This window comes from Bactrocera latifrons, unplaced genomic scaffold, assembly GCF_001853355.1.
Source record: "Bactrocera latifrons isolate USDA-ARS-PBARC rearing strain unplaced genomic scaffold, ASM185335v1 scaffold_52, whole genome shotgun sequence".
In the NCBI taxonomy this organism is placed as follows: domain Eukaryota; kingdom Metazoa; phylum Arthropoda; class Insecta; order Diptera; family Tephritidae; genus Bactrocera; species Bactrocera latifrons.
Genome location: NW_017537179.1, coordinates 970158 through 986972, shown reverse-complemented (window position 1 = coordinate 986972; position 16815 = coordinate 970158). Strand labels below are relative to the sequence as shown.

The 16815-nt window shown below is 33.3% G+C and overlaps 1 protein-coding gene across 1 annotated transcript; it reads left to right on the top strand.

The window, feature by feature from the left end:
* On the top strand, nucleotides 1-15368 carry LOC108974066 (4-hydroxybutyrate coenzyme A transferase). The gene is made up of 6 exons (XM_018941681.1): nucleotides 1-85; nucleotides 226-436; nucleotides 13695-14087; nucleotides 14163-14567; nucleotides 14636-14902; nucleotides 14957-15368. The coding sequence occupies exons 2-6, from the start codon at nucleotides 268-270 to the stop codon at nucleotides 15139-15141; spliced, it is 1419 nt and encodes a 472-aa protein (XP_018797226.1). The 5' UTR covers nucleotides 1-85; nucleotides 226-267; the 3' UTR covers nucleotides 15142-15368.
* The last annotated feature ends 1447 nt before the right edge of the window (nucleotides 15369-16815 follow it).

The window sequence follows — 16815 nt, the reverse complement described above, 5'->3', positions numbered from 1 at the left end:
CCACGTTTTGACAATGTGTTGTTGTTTCATTTGTCTGTCAGAATTAGTCTATTCGAAAAATTTGGGTAGAGTTGTCTCTGTTTCGGTGAGTTGTGATTGCTTTGACAATAAATTTAGCTATCGAGTGGAATTAATTATATGTATTTTGCTATTATCAAAAAGAAAACAAAACATATATAAGTATAAAATAAAATAAAAATTAAAAGTGTCGTTTTATTAAATCAGAAAAGCAACAATATTCTCGGGATCTAAATTAGAATAACAAGTATGGCAATGATGCTTGGAAAGCAATTGAACCGCCTCTCTGGACCTTGCAAAATTGCACCAGTAATGGTTAATCATTATTCTACTATCCCCATCAGAGAAATCACTCATCCATTGCAAAGAAAACCAAATATTGTTAGTCCGGAGGAGGCAGTGGCCTGCATAAAATCAGGTATGTCCTGCATGTCAATCAAACTATTAATTAGCTTAAGAAACGTTTACGGGATATTTAAAATCTGTTGTTATTTTTTTATGTTCGGCTGATAACTGGAGCAACCGGAATTATAATCGCTGACTTATGATTATGTAACCTAACAAATAGTATAGTAGAACTTTAGCACTGACTACATATGAACATACATTGAAAAGGTCGAACTATATAAATTTTTTATATACATTACATTTTGCCGAGTTAATATATTTAAATTATTCAAATGTAAAAGGTTCCATTTGAAAATTCGGCGAAAGCAAACGAAAATGCAACAACTGAAAGGGGCACACCAAAATATGTATGGGTATATATACATACATAGGTATGCGATGACAAGAATTCCAATAAAATTTGCGTACGTAGCCTACTTGTGTATTTTATTTAGTGGTATTGATATAGCGCTATAGCTGATAGGTATGTAGTATTTAGGAATATTTCGTCCTATATAATAGAAACCTTAGCGGCCTTTGATCCTCACCCTAACTGCGTATCACCCCATAGATTTCGACCCAACACTTCCATATTAAGACTAAACTCTTAAGTATTTTTCTTTTTTTGTCATGCCCATAAACTTTTTTAGTCAATTTGACGTATTTTTGATATTGCCTTCTTTCTTTGATAATTTTTTATTTTTTATTTCTATTAAAGAAGATGATACAGTGTTTATTATACTTTGAAAATATGCAATTAGGCATTTGTGTTTTCTATAATTTCACACGTCCCTGCTTGCATAATCGCTATCAGCAAAACGAGATGTCTAAAACTTAAATCGATTGTCGCATAAAATTACCAAAGCATCGAATATTAATTTATTATATTACTTATATTTATGTAAATACTTAAATATATATACATATGTATCATATATATACATATGTATATGTATATGTATTGTATCTCATATATGTATACATATGTACATATTGTATATAATATACATGCGCCATGCTTATATTCTATTAGTATTTGTTTTTATTGTAGTTAGGCTGCTAATTAGAATTTGCGATAAGAGTAAAAATGTTCGCTTACTTTCCCATTTTACCAGTCCATCTATTAAATTCAAAGTTTTGAATTGAAACTGGCACGCGTTTGTATGCATGTGATATATATGTAGTATATTCGTACATATCTATGTACATATGTATATCGCCAATGACGACTTAAACTGCATATGCATAATCATTTCTGTGCTTGCCTAATACTTTGTGTGTTTTCTGGGATTCGTTATATGAAAATGCCTTGAAATTCTGAAGAGCAATTTGTGATCATACTTAAGTGGGTTAAGTATGCATGAATGTATAAGTAATTATATTTATGAATATTTCAAACCAGTAATATTTAGATATTAGGGACTTTATAGTTTAAGTGAGTGATGTTAAAAATGCTGATTTTAAAGTAAGCGAGCACAATTGTAAAAACTAAATAACAATAGTATAATACTTGAATGAAATAAAAGCGAAATTGTGTACGAACATAATATATAAATATAGCACACTTGGTCATCAAATAAGAAAACATTTATTTATTCCTTAAGTTTATCAGTTACGTGTTTAAAGTGGAATGTTTTTTATTTTAAAAATTATTTACCTTAATATTACTAAAACACTAAAACAATAAATATTTTATTATCGCAAAAAAAAAAAGACGAAAACATCAATATCCTATTTGTCAGCTGGGACACATAAATGGCACAAACTGAAAAGAGGTTTAAAAAAAGTTAGAAAAAATTATTAAAAAATCGCTTTCTGGACACGTCCACACCATATTCGTCATTAACTTCGGTCACAATTTCTCTGGCTCACTTAAAAGGATCCGCATTGCTCTTCCATACTATATTTTTGTCAACACTAATTTCGGTTTTACGTGATCCTGGTTTTCTTGGTATTTTTTTATTGACACAAGGTGGGTCTGTTTTGTTGCATAAAGAGCATTTTATAACATTTTTGGATAGCAATGTATTTTTTCAGCAATTTTGACAGGATCTTTTCCTTTTTTGCTCTCATTAAACATAAATACTGTCTTTTCCGGCGTGGAATGTTTTTTCCTTCTCATTTTAATGAAATATCGATGGAATTATTATATATTCACAGAGTTAAATTAAAAACAGGCGAAAATCTCACACAAATTTCAAAAAAAAAAACTACGAACTTAAAAATGTGCTATTTATGTGTCCACCTCAAATCAACACCAAACGCAATAAAATTGTTGCGAACAAAATTTAATAGAAAAGAAACAGTATTTTTGTGCAGGGTATGAGCGTCATAGCGGTGACAAGTAGATACATACATACCCAATTTTTTATTGTACAGCTACTTTAGTATTAAAAAATGAGAATTAATATGGTATTCAGATGCGTGCTATTTGCATGTCTATGCCGTATGTATTCATGAAATTATTGCTATAATTAAAATATAAAATAAAGTCATATGTTAAAAATATTAAAAGCAAGCCGTAAATTTGTATGGTACTTTAATCTGTTTTAAAATCCACAGATAATTAAAATAACACACCATACACATTATATAATATTCAAATTGTTAGTGTTTTATTTTATTTTTATCAGTATTAGCACGCGCGGGTGTTTCCTTAATGAATGTGTATAAAAAAGTCTGTGTTTGGCCAGGAGAGTTTGTGTGTGTGTGATGACTTTTGTTTGTGATACCAAACAAATACTCTTCAATATCAACCATCAAGGAGTCTTTAAAGTCTTTTTGAAATTTTTGTTTTTGGCGAAATTGCGCCCACAATCGTGTACACAGCACAGACCTTTTTTTACGTGTCATTTCAACCAGTTATTTAACTATTATACACCCAATAAATAAACATAAAAAAATCATATTGTATTCGTCATGAATGCATTTATTTATAAAAAAAAATCGGATTGATTAAATAATTACAGCATTAAAAACAATCGTGAAAATCAGAAATTTTCCGGAGGGTGAGACGATCCCTTAAGGAATTTTTTATATACCTGTACTATAAATAACTCATACACTAAAACTAAAATATGCAGTACATATATGGAAGTTTGGGTAGTATCACCCGATTTGATCTATTTTTCCCAATACCACATATGCTATTATCAGGACATATACAAAAAACCAATAAAATTTATCTATTTTAGGCACAAAAATACACTTATGAGTCAAACACACTCTCCCATTTCCATTGAGATCACTCTAATATTGGCCAATATATGCGGTACAAAGCCACTCGGAAGTTCGAAAATCTTTATATTAAATATCTTTAATTAAATATATGGAGGATTTCGGAAGTTTTCGGTTTACTTTTAAAGAATTACACAGTACAACAGCCAATTTACTATAGTACCATCACCCTGACTTGGAATTTCTCACCCCCCAGACAATAATCCCAAAAATGTTCCACAGTGTTATTACTGTAAAATTTGGTCCCGTTATATTAAAGACTTCTTGATTTATGTACTGGAAAGGAAAGAGTCGGATGGAAACTGTGCTATAAGGAAATATGTGTGGTTGTTGTTCGATTTCGTCTATTTTCTTACTGTGGCATTAGAATATGAGAAGAATGGCACGTACCAAATTTTGTCGAAATTGGTGAGTCAGGAACCGAAATACGGGCCCATAAAGCTTTCACATACCATCTCGGAGATAAAATATAATGTCACCGGCGTATATAGTTATTGATTTATTGCGCTTTAAGTAGTATTAGTATTTAAGTACCGTTATATGGGGAGTGAACGTGGTTATCTTCCGATTTCATCCATTTTCACACTAAAGTTCGTAAAATATTTTAAGCGAATTTGGTTTAGTCGTTTCGGAGATATATGTATATGTACAATAAACTTATTAGAGGGCGGATTCCTGATTTCTCCGTCGAAATTCTGATTCCATCGTCGGAAATGTTGAGTTTTAATCTATACTCCTTCGTCCAGTTCGTCAATAGAGATTTAGTAGGTAAGAGTTTTAGGCCCGCAAGTGTAACACATGTTTTTGACTTATACGGAATGATCGGCTAAATAGTTCGCGCATTTCTTCGGGTCTAGTGAGCCATCGCCATTGAATTGGATTTCGGCAAGATTATAGTCATGTCTCCTTGGATGGAACCCAGCTTTGTTAAAGTTAACGTAGGTACGGTTGTCCACAGAAATAAATTCGAGGGGTTTTCGATCGAGATTATTATTGTCTGATGCAAGAGTTAGCATAGGTCGCCAGGTTATACTGTTTATCACGCAAGCTGCTGCAGTTGTCTATTATTCATAGTGCAGAACGTCGAATTGTCTATCTGGTACGCCAGCTCCATCCCCCTAGGCTCGTTTGACAGACATTAGAGACAAAGTTCATGGTGCTCGTTAAAGTCAGACAGTTTTCAGCATAAAATAGCGCACCTATGTTCGTGTGATATCCTGTAGGGCAAGTAATTGGGATGATGTACATACATATATATTAAATACTTCGCGCTCGACATCTCCTGACAGGATAACTATACCCTGACATTCTAGGGTAGTATCCCTGCGATCGATGGCGCCGCCGATAAAACGATACTGGTGTGGTGCAAAATGAAGGCTGGGCCACGATCGCTATCTCGCTCACTCCAACCATTGCATGAATTGCATCTAATAGAAATAGAATTATGGTGGAGCATTTTTGCGCAAACTGCCGTGGGAATTGTAAGCAAATTGGTACCAAACTTCGCTTGATAATTACGCTTTTAAATTTATGGAACAAATTTAATAGAACTTAGAACGAGTTTACATTTTTATATTGTTCTTATTTTGGCTTGTTACGTTTGCATAATACGATTTTTCCCTTGCACTTGTACTTTGCGCTGAGTTTACCTTATTCAAAAAAATCTCGGTTTACATAGTGACCATATGTATTTGCAAGCAATTTGTTTTATATTTCTTATTTATTTAGAGCTTGCCGGCAAATATGCAAAAATATCTGGTCACAAAGTACTAATTGGAGCACACAACTTTTTTTATACTCTCGCAACAAAGTTGCTAAAGAGAGTATTATAGTTTTGGTCACATAAATTGGTTGTTTGTAAGTCCTAAAACTAAAAGAGTCAGATATAGGGTTATATATACCAAAGTGGTCAGGGTGACGAGTAGAGTTGAAATAAGGATGTCTGTCTGTCCGTCTGTCCATCCGCCCGTGCAAGCTGTAACTTGAGTACAAATTGAGATATCATGATGAAACTTGGTACACGTATTTCTTGGCTCCAAAAGAAGGTTAAGTTCAAAGATGGGCAAAATCGGCCCACTGCCACGCCCACAAAATGGCGGAAACCGAAAAAAAAAAGGTATTAAAATGAAATTTGACACAAAGGATCGCATTAGGGAGGGGCATATTTGGACGTAATTTTTTGGAAACTAACTTTTTTGTAGATATCTCGAAAACTACTATAGCTATGTCAACCAAACTGTATATAGTCGTTTCTTTTAGGCATTTCCATATACAGTTCAAAAATGGAAGAAATTGGATAATAACCACGCCCACCTCCCATACAAAGGTTATGTTGAAAATCAGTAAAAGTGCGTTAACCGACTAACAAAAAACGTCAGAAACACTAAATTTTACGGAAGAAATATCAGAAGGAAGCTGCATCCAGGCTTTTTTTTGAAAATTTAAAATGGGCGTAGCGTCGCCCACTTATGGACCAAAAACCATATCTCAGGAAGTACTCAACCGATGAAATTCGGTACATAATAGTTTCTTAACAACCTAATGACATGCACCAAATATGGGTGAAATCGGTTCACAACCACGCCTGAAATCTCGATTATCACTTTATCATGCGAGAGTATAGAATGTTCGGTGACACCCGAACTTAGCCCTTCCTTACTTGTTTTAAATTTTGTTCGATATTTACGTCGGAAATATGATAGTATACTAGTAGTAGTTATAGTAGAATTCATATGGGCAGAGAATTCCATACAGCCATCGAAAAAGAAATAGTGCACCTTTAACATGCATAATTAATTTTGGTCACCTAGGAAATTAAATGATACCCATACATATGTACACAAATAATTCATAGCTTCTGTTTACATATGTATACTCGATGAACTTTTAAAAAATGAATTCTTTAAACGAATAAAATAACATTGTTTCAAATCACGTTTGCTACCAAGCAAATTAATTATTATATAACAAAAATTATTCAATCTAGCGGAGATAACATAAAATCGAAGATCGTTTTCTTGTCCAATTTGACCACTATTAAGAATTTCTTTCCTGCCCATTTGCAGAAAACTGGGTATTTGTACATTTTATTAAAAAGTCATTAATGCTTGATTCCAAAAATACAGAAAAAGGAATTTAAGGAAATGACAAAAATTTATAGCAGGTTTCAAATTAAAGGCAATTCCACAAAGTATTTTATGGAATACATTAAAATATACTTTTTTTTTTTCAAAACTAAAGAATAATATTCATGAAAAGTTTCCATTTAGTTGTGTGAAAATTGGCGTCCTCATATTTTGTTGTTGTAGTATTTGACGTTCAAAGTATTTTCAGGCATATGTACGTATATACTACATATAAGAAATGGCGTTTTGGCGCCTCATTTATCTATTATGTACACATACATATATATGAAAAGAGTATGCAAGCGAGCATATAATTTGAATGCAAATGTGTAATCTTTAAAGTTTCCTCGTTAGTTATAAATTGTGTGAAAGTGATGCCGGAAATCGTGCCACGGAGGTCATACCTTTGCATGTCGGGAGCGAATTAGCACAAATATGAGTTTGACGCGGTACGGTATTCAAAATTTAATTTGCGAAAAAATATGTCAAGGATCGAATTAACACTTCAAATCATATTCCAATAGAATAAAAAATTCTTTCATAAAAGCTCCGATCCGGAAATCAAATAAATCTAGCTATGGTATAGCTTCCCAACTGTTTATTCTTTCAAACTAATAATAATATAAAGTTGAAAAAGCTTATGGATTAAACTTTTTTTAATTGAATTTGAATTTTTTCTTTTCTACCCATGATGCCATTGGAATTATGTTATTATAGATAAGAGTTGAAAAAGAATAACTGCAATAAAATTGCATTTATTGTAAATATAATTATCACAAGCAGACCATCATTTATTCACATATTTACAAATTGAATATAGAATTTGAATGTAGTTGCGATAGTGCGTCAAAGCAGATCTGACAGCTACTAAATTAGCTTGTAAACATCTCATTGTAAATACTTTTATTTATATTATTTACAATATAGATTTACATATATATATATATTTGTTTACAATATTGGGGAAATATAAATATATTTAGTGTATGAATTCAGAGGATTTGGTATGGGGTTTTATTGTATATAATAGAAGTATGATAACTTGTATTTCAAATAAATTAAGTAAAATTAAATCTGTTAATTGAAATTACTAACATCGGAAAACTATAACATATAGCCGACATACAAGCAGAATTATGAAAGCTCTTTTTTTATGACGACTCTTCACGAAAGTTAGCATAATACACATATTATGGTTTTCAACTCCACACGAGTAAATTGAAGTGGAACCAGCTATCGCTACAATCGCCGTACATATTGTTCAAGCGTTCAGTCCGTAACGGGGCATCTCGAGAGCTTTGAGCTCTTGAAAAATTTATTGTATCACGTTGGGAAATGCCGGTTTCGAGCTCTTGAACTGTTTAAATCATTTATGAGGAAAATAAAAAAACAAGGATTACGATCCTTTTTTTACAAATGTATTTCTGAAAAATATAAGAATTCATATTTTTGGACTACTATATAATAATTGTGGCATAAGTTTTATATACCAATTAAAATAATAAATTTAAAATTAGCAATGATATTTTGATTTATGCTTCTATAAGTTTATTAAATTTACGACTTCGCTCATTCCCAACCCAATTTACATAATTTTGTAACTATATTAAACTAAATATTAATTTTTTGGGAAAATGTTATTTTGAAAATATACTTTATTTTTATAATATAACACAACCGTTGTTGTTGTTTTAACGGTTATCTCATAGCCGTTAGGGTGGTAAGGGTCATTTGCGTTGTCGTCGAGGTCATCTAACGGGAGGCCCAGGAAAAGTGCTGTTTCGACGGGGTCGGACCATAGGAAGGAGGGTGTTAGATGAGTAGGGTTTGTGGGGCTCGTTGCTGTCAGGACATACATTGGGTATGTCAGGGTCGCTACTGGATAAGTAGGAGTTTAACCTGCTACGATATCCAGAACGAAGTTGCGCTAAGGTCCCTCGCGTTTCTCGCAGCAACTGGAGCTTTTGGTCTGCGATAGGTGATGATTTGACTCCAAGAACGCCATTCACGGGAAGGGGGTCGGTGTAGGTGTTGATGGCTCCACTGTGAATGGCGGTCAGTACCTGTCATAAGTCAGTTGTGTTCAAAATCTGGTCGGCGTACTGTACGACTTCGTCGACTTAGTCAAGGAAGGACCTTTTGATGCTCCTAGGAGGCGGCTCCGCTCGAAATTTTCATAGAAATGAAAACTGCGCTGCCACACTGCTGAAGTGACAGCTTATTGCTTACAATATACATATGGCAAACTAATTAGTACCAAAAACCTACCTACCCTACACCTTTGCGCAAATGGTTATGTTATGATAACAAATGTCCACATAGAGATTTGGCAATGGCAATAGCAATGGAATTGACAGTTAGTATGATATAAATTTTATCCTGTCGAGATGCCCCGTAATGTAGATTAACCCTATTCTGTGGACTTGACAAATTAGTAAAATATTGAAAATTAACTCAAATATTTATCAAACAAGAACTATTTTGGTACTCTGTGCCAATCTTGATAAAAGTAAAAGCTTCTATTCGCAAGCTTTTCCCCACACGTGTAGTGAACAAAATAATGTAAATAGAAACAGCTGATTTCTATTCAAATTATATTGATAGCAATATGTGTGCAGTCAATTGCTCCAATGGTGCTTTTTATTCCAAATTTTCTGGAATATATATCAAATAATAAATTAGTATATTATTATTTGTATTACAATAATACTTAATTATCGTGTGGGGCTAGTTCATCAATTGGGTGGCGGCAAATTTCACGAGTTAATCGAAAATTTTGCACAAAGGTGTTCTCGCTCGAAGAAAATGGATTGCTATCGTCCGAGTAAACATTTTAAATACCGCGCGCGATTCCTAATCTCATTATTTTTCATCTTCGTTTAACAATAATAACAAAAGTAAAATATCTTCCATTTTCACATCAAGATTCACAATCAGATATTTAATTCATAACGAGAACTGTCAAAAGCATTTGACATCTTAACAACTTATAAAGAAAAAAGCTTTTTATTTCAGACACGGAATACGAAATGCTTGATAAATTTTACAGAATAGGGGTGTAAGTATTTCTGGAACGCTTGCAAAGTTGAGTAAATACAAAACATTGTGCAAATATTAATTTGCACATGTTTTTCTATATGTATTTGTATTGTACGCAATTTCAAAACATCTTTCTTTGCAAAAACAACTTTTTCATTAAGAAGACTTAATTGTTCAATTATGTACTCATAAATACGTTTCATATTTTAAAGTCTCCGTACAATGTCTACAAATACTTGAAGCACCTGCAGTCATACATACATACATACATATTTACAACTGGTTTGAGTAGCAAACACACCTACGGTCTACGGTTAATAAGTCCTATGGTTTCTGTTTAGATTAATATTCTGAGAGAAATTCCTAGCATTTACTACTGGGAAACAATTCTCTAACGCTTTTTTTTGCGAAAAAGTGCAAATTGAACTACTATTAGCTTTATTAACATATGTAATGCGTATAGTATATGCGATAATACAGATATGTGCGTATGAATATACGCTCTTCTTTTTGATGAACCCACAATTGTGGTAGTGGTCCAATGTATAATATAAATTATGCTGATAAAAACGCTATGGTGGAAATTAAATCAGTGAAGGTTTACCGTTGACCTGTTCTATCGTGACGTGCCTCTTTTTGTACTCTAGCAACTTCACGTAATGGTTGTTTTTAACACCCAAATTTAATCGAGAAAGATATAGTTCTAGACATATGTATGAACATACCAAGTTGTTCAATAAGTTTTGTCGTTTGATATGAAAAACACAATTTTATGATCATAATACATCTTATTATTCAGTATAATCTCCCTGAACATTAATACACTTGCTCCAACAATTCTCCAACATGTGGATCCCATCCCTGAAGAGAGAATCCGGAAGGTATGCAAAATACGTTTCAACAGCCGTTTTTACCTCTTTGGACCGAGGTCTTTTTCACGAATTTTCTCTTTCAACTCGTCCAAGAGGTTGCAATAATATTCAGAATTAATTGTTTTACCAGTTTTCGAGTAATCCACAAACAAAACTCCTCTCGCATCCCAAAAAGCTGATCATATAACCTCCTTGGCTGATTTCCGGACACGAACTCCTTTCGAAGCCGATCCACCAGGTTCACACCACTCTTTAGCCTCTTTTTTTGATTCACGATCATGGTGATAGACTCAAGTCTCATCCATAGTGATGAATCGATGCACAAAATCCGCTTTATCTTTTTTAAAACAATCTAAATGTTGCTGAGAAAGTCGCACTCGAATGTGTTTTTGTTCCATTGCTAGCGAGTGCGGCACCCATTGTGCATTCAGCTTTCTAAAACCCAAAATTTCACTTAAAATATGGGTCACACTGGCTAATGAGATGTGTAGATCCTATACTAAATCTCTTTCAGTTAATCGACGATCTTAGAAAACCATATCCCGTATTTTGGCGATAATTTCTGGTGTTTGATGCGCTCTTTCGCGCGAATCGTCTTCAAGGCTTGTACGACCACATTTAAATTCAGCAACCCATCTTTCTAATGTTCTAATTGTAGGTGAACAATCATTATACATATATTCTTAACATTCTTTCTTGAATTTCTTTTGGTGCTACACATTCCAAAAATAAAAATTTTATGACTGCACGAAATTCAATTTTTTCCAAATGTACTGAGACACAGCGACACTAAATGGCTTGTAAACAAAGAATAAATCGACAGATTTAAATGAATCTTCACATACGTTCATATAAAAAGTGTATCAACAACTAGTAGCAACGCCCTCTTTATCGGAAGACAAAACTTATTGAACAACTTGGTATATTTATACAAATATTGAAGGCGACTAGATGAGTTAAATTCCGGATGTATGTGTGTTCGTCAGTTCGAACGTCTGCTGCGCAAGTGGCATCTTGTATAAAATTTTAGATATATTGATAAAACTTGGTACCCTGGCTTTTTACCCTGAGGAGCTTGATATTTCCGCAACATGCCGTAAAGCGGAAAACTATAAAAGACTATAACTAAGCTGCAAATGAAAATACGAAGCAAAAAGAAAACGTTTCAAAAAGTGCCTCGGCCGCTAATAAGTTTAATGTACATACATTTTTCCCAAACCTCTAGAGCTATGTCAACCAAACTTGCTCTAATAAAGTCCTCATAGCTACTCCTGAGATAGTATGAAAATGGGAGAAATTCCTTGATAACCACGCCTTTGACCATAGAACAGTTCTATTGATAACTAATAATACTTTGATAATTCAGTAAATAAATACGTCGGAGGCATAAAATATACCAACAAGATGGTGCTTATGGGCTTTAGATGTAATTCTATATCTCAGGTACTACCCAACCAAATTTCTTGCTTAACATTATCGTATAACATCCTGAGGACACGTTCTGAAAATGAGCGCAGTCAGTCTACAATCATGGGTATTTCCTATATAGTATTTCACAATTCTATAACTGATTATAGTATGTCAAAAATTGACAAAATTGAGTTCGTACTGTATAATAATCGAATCCTGTTGTATAGTATAGTACACAGTCTAGATATGAATGTGACGTTATTCCACTTGTTATGTCGCATTATTTTTTAACCACAACCACAAGTTGTGACAGGGTGACGTTGTTTTTTTTTCAGAAAAATCGAGTTTTTTTGTGTTACAACAATATTGGTGCTTTATATTTTCCACAAATAACGTCATAATTCAAAGTGGACAACGATTATAGCGGTTAGTGTTTTTTTTTTCATAAAATTTCTTAGAAATTCTCGAGTATACTATAGTATAGTAACCGCAAAAGTGAATGCAGTCAGACATACCCCTAATCGTTGAATTCTTACTCAACATCTTTTATTAGTAAGTTGCGATAGTATAAACTATTCGGTTACACTGAAATTATCCCTTCCTTAATTGTGTATTCATTTTATTATCTTTATTACGTTTAACAATTGTCCCAATTATTATAAATAAACCAACGTCCTTATCGATGAATACTTCTTCTAGAAATATGCGACACAGCGATGCAAGAATATGTATATAAAAATTACAACAGTGTTAACTAGAGTCACTAACATACATATTGTATAAGGTTTATCTCTCCATGAGATTTTGCAAGACTATCCCTTTACATACATATGTATGTGTATAACACTTTATATGTGCATTGTTGTAAATAATGCATTAAAATAATTACTTATTTAACACTAGAATGAAATTTTTTTATTTGTGATTCTAAATACGGCATTAAAAATAAAAAAAAATGTTCCCACAAACCGGATTAAAAAATAACAAAAAAAAATTTAATCCAACTCTAGATTAAAAATAATATTAAAAAGAAAAATTTAATCCCAAACATATAATTAAGAATAAAAAATAGAAACTGTTTTAGTAATAAAATTAAAAAATTATAAAAATTTCAAATTTGCCAACATCGGGATAAATAAATTATTTATTTTTAATACCAACATTTCGTTTCAAAATTTTATTAATTTAATTATTTTTCACTTTTCACTTCACTTTTTATTGCAAAATTATTGAATAAAAAAATGTTGCTACCCTGTTTGAGTATCCGTACAAGTACAATATAGACTAGGAGAAAAGAGCTAAACAATTATGAAATATATACTTTGGAACATGCAGTAATTAAATATTTTTGTTTAATGTCTACCTCTGTTTGAAAAATAGTATTTGCAACCTTATTAGATTTTTATTTTATCATAATCTAAACTCAAAAGTAATTTTTTCAAATCCAAGAACAGTAATAAAACACGATTTTAATATTGTGAGCATTAGAATATCTCTTTATAATCCATTATCTGTTAACTGAAAATAATATTAATGGCCTAGTACGACAGGATATAAATATTTACAGGGAACACAAATTAACAAAATATTTTTGTATGTATTTCAGGTGACACTGTGTTCGCATCCGGAGCCGCAGCCACCCCAATAGATATGCTCAAGGCTTTGACAAAGCATGGACAAGCAAACAAACTGAAAAATGTCACTGTGTGTCACATGCACACGGAAGGCCCTGCTGATTACTGTGCGCCAGAAAACAAGGACATCTTTCGTTCAAACTCTTTCTTCATGGGCGCCAATGTCCGTAAAGCTGTAGCTGAAGGTCGTGGTGATAATTTGTCAATTTTCTTGCATGAAATTCCACAACTCTTCTATAAGGGTATTGTCAGGCCCGATGTAGCAATTGTGCACGTATCACCACCTGATCGTCACGGCTACTGTTCTCTGGGAACAAGTGTTGATTGCGTTCGTGCCGCCTCCAATCACTCGAAAATGATTGTTGGTAAATATTCAATACTGCAAAATTTGTTGTTTGTTAAATGTTGAATGTATTAAATTCCTAAATTTTACTTGACAGCTCAAATTAACAAGCAAATGCCACGCACTTTCGGTGACGCCTGCATTCACTCATCCCAATTTGATTTCGCTGTTGAAGTTGACTCTCCATTGCCTCAGCACGGCGGTAAACCACCCAGTGAAGTTGAAAACAAAATTGGCAAACTGATTGCTGATAATTTGATTTGCAATGGTGCCACGCTGCAGATGGGAATCGGTAATATCCCGGATGCTGTATTAAATGCTTGCCATAACCACAAGGATCTCGGCATTCATTCGGAAATGTTTGCTAACGGTGTTGTGGAGTTGGTGCGAAAGGGTTGCGTAAACAATAGCAAAAAGAAGATGCATCAGGGGCGTATTGTCGGTTCATTTTTGATTGGCAATCAAGCTTTATACGACTTTGTTAATGACAATCCTTTCATTGGTGAGTAAATTGTAGAATATTAAAGGCTGCAATATATTAAGTTAACCCAAATGTTTCCTTCACCTTAGAAATGTATGGTATCGACTATGTAAATAATACCAGTATTATTAAACAGCAGCCTAGTATGACTGCAATCAATTCCGCCATTGAAGTCGATCTTACTGGACAAGTGAGCGCCGATTCGATCGGAACGCGCTTCTTTTCCGGATTCGGTGGACAGGTAGATTTCATTCGTGGTGCTGCGGAAGGACTTGATGGTAAAGGTGTACCCATCATTGCATTGCCATCTGTTACTAACAAAGGCCAAAGCAAAATTGTGCCCATATTGCAGCCAGGTAACCACATCAAACAATTTCATTAGTTATGTTTCCTGAATTTTTTTGTTTCAGGAGCTGGTGTGGTTACATCTCGTGCTCATGTTCACTATGTTGTCACTGAGTACGGTATCGCTTCACTATTTGGCAAAAATATGCGTCAACGTGCCTATGAACTCATTCAAATCAGTCATCCGGATCATCGTGAAAAACTCGAAAAATCCGCCTTTGAGCGCCTTAAAGTGATGCCATCATGTTGAACATCGAAGGTTTAAATTTAGATATAAACTGGTTTAACGAAAGAGTGGCTACTACTCGTTCTACTACACGCGAACTTATGTAGTTTTGAATAAGTGTTTTAAATAGTAAATCGGCATATTATAAACATAATCGTGATCCCAAATCAAACGATACTCATTATTGAGTGCAAAATTATATAACCGTAAATTTTTAAATATCTAATGAAAATTAAAAATGTAAATTCACACATATTAAAAAATTATATCAATCATTCCCGAAACAGAAACATCAGCATTTTACATGGCACAGACACAAAAATAACAAAATGGAGTTCGGCAGAAAGATGGAAAGATTTGATTGAAAAAGATAATATAGAAACTGCCTAGCAAATTAGGTATTAATTTCGTGCAATTTATTAGTTTTGAATCGAAAACATATTCGAAATAAATAAATTTGAAAAACAAAAATTCTTAGCAAGTACTTTGTTTTCTAAACACTATAGGAATAATGACACTGCCAAAGATTTCAACAAAATAATGCTAATTAATGATAACATATAATAGCTATCAGCGATTTGCCATTCAATGGAGAGTAGCCAACATTACAACCAATATCAGTAGTTCAAACTAACTGACAGTATTTAACTAACATGTCCTCTTTCTGTACTGAAATCTTTAATACAAAACTTAAGTAGCATTGAAGAAAGCGATTATACAATTACTAATTATACTATAGTGTGGCGTCCGCATACGAATTTAAACGAAACAACCTGAGAAACAGCGAAGCGAGGACGACTAATAAAACAAGATGACGGCAATAGAAACTGCTTAGAGATGAATATGTTGTGCTTCTTAATCGGAATCATACCGGCAGATATATAATAAGGAACATTCTAAAGTTATTGCCATGTTCTAACACGTCTGTCTGTTCCTCAACTGTGTAGTGCATCAAGGCAAGCATGAGCGTATAGGTGTGGTACTTTACTCCTTTCCTCACCAGAGCCTTTAGCATCAACATCTGTCATCTGAAAATAAGTGTTGCGCAATCTTTTGCCATTTTGAGCAACTATGACCATCAAATTGAATTTCAACTTGGTTTTCATGTCTCCTCGGCACAGCAGTCCAATGCTTACTTACAGTTATGTTGCAAAACTTCAACTATTTATTTCATATGATTTTGTTGATCGAATTTCTAAATTGAGATCTCTTCAGCGGGAATCACGATTCGCGTTATATTTTGTTGGTCTCAATGTCAGCACGGATTAGAAAGATACAGAGCAGCCCGGCTGCAAGGAGTTACAGGTTCACTTTGTTTTAATTACAAATCCAAAATGTTAGATCCTGGAAATAACAGACCTAAATGGGATAAAATCTCGGCCAATTCCTGTAACGTAAAAGTCTGTTGTCGGAAATGGATTTTTTTATGTCGTGGGTATATATAGTTTCCATGAAAATAGGATAAAATTATATTAGGGTGTTGTTGTTTCTCCTCTTTGCTGGGGAATTCTTACTTATAATTGAATTCTCGCGAATTTCAACTAACAAAAATAGATATTTCTCATTATTATCATTTTGTGAAGTTATAACATTTGTGCAAGTTGGCATATGAATGCGAATTATACAGTCTTGAATTAAATTGAAGTCGGAAATCTTCACATGTTTATTGCTACAGTTCGTGCCAAATCAGAAATTAGG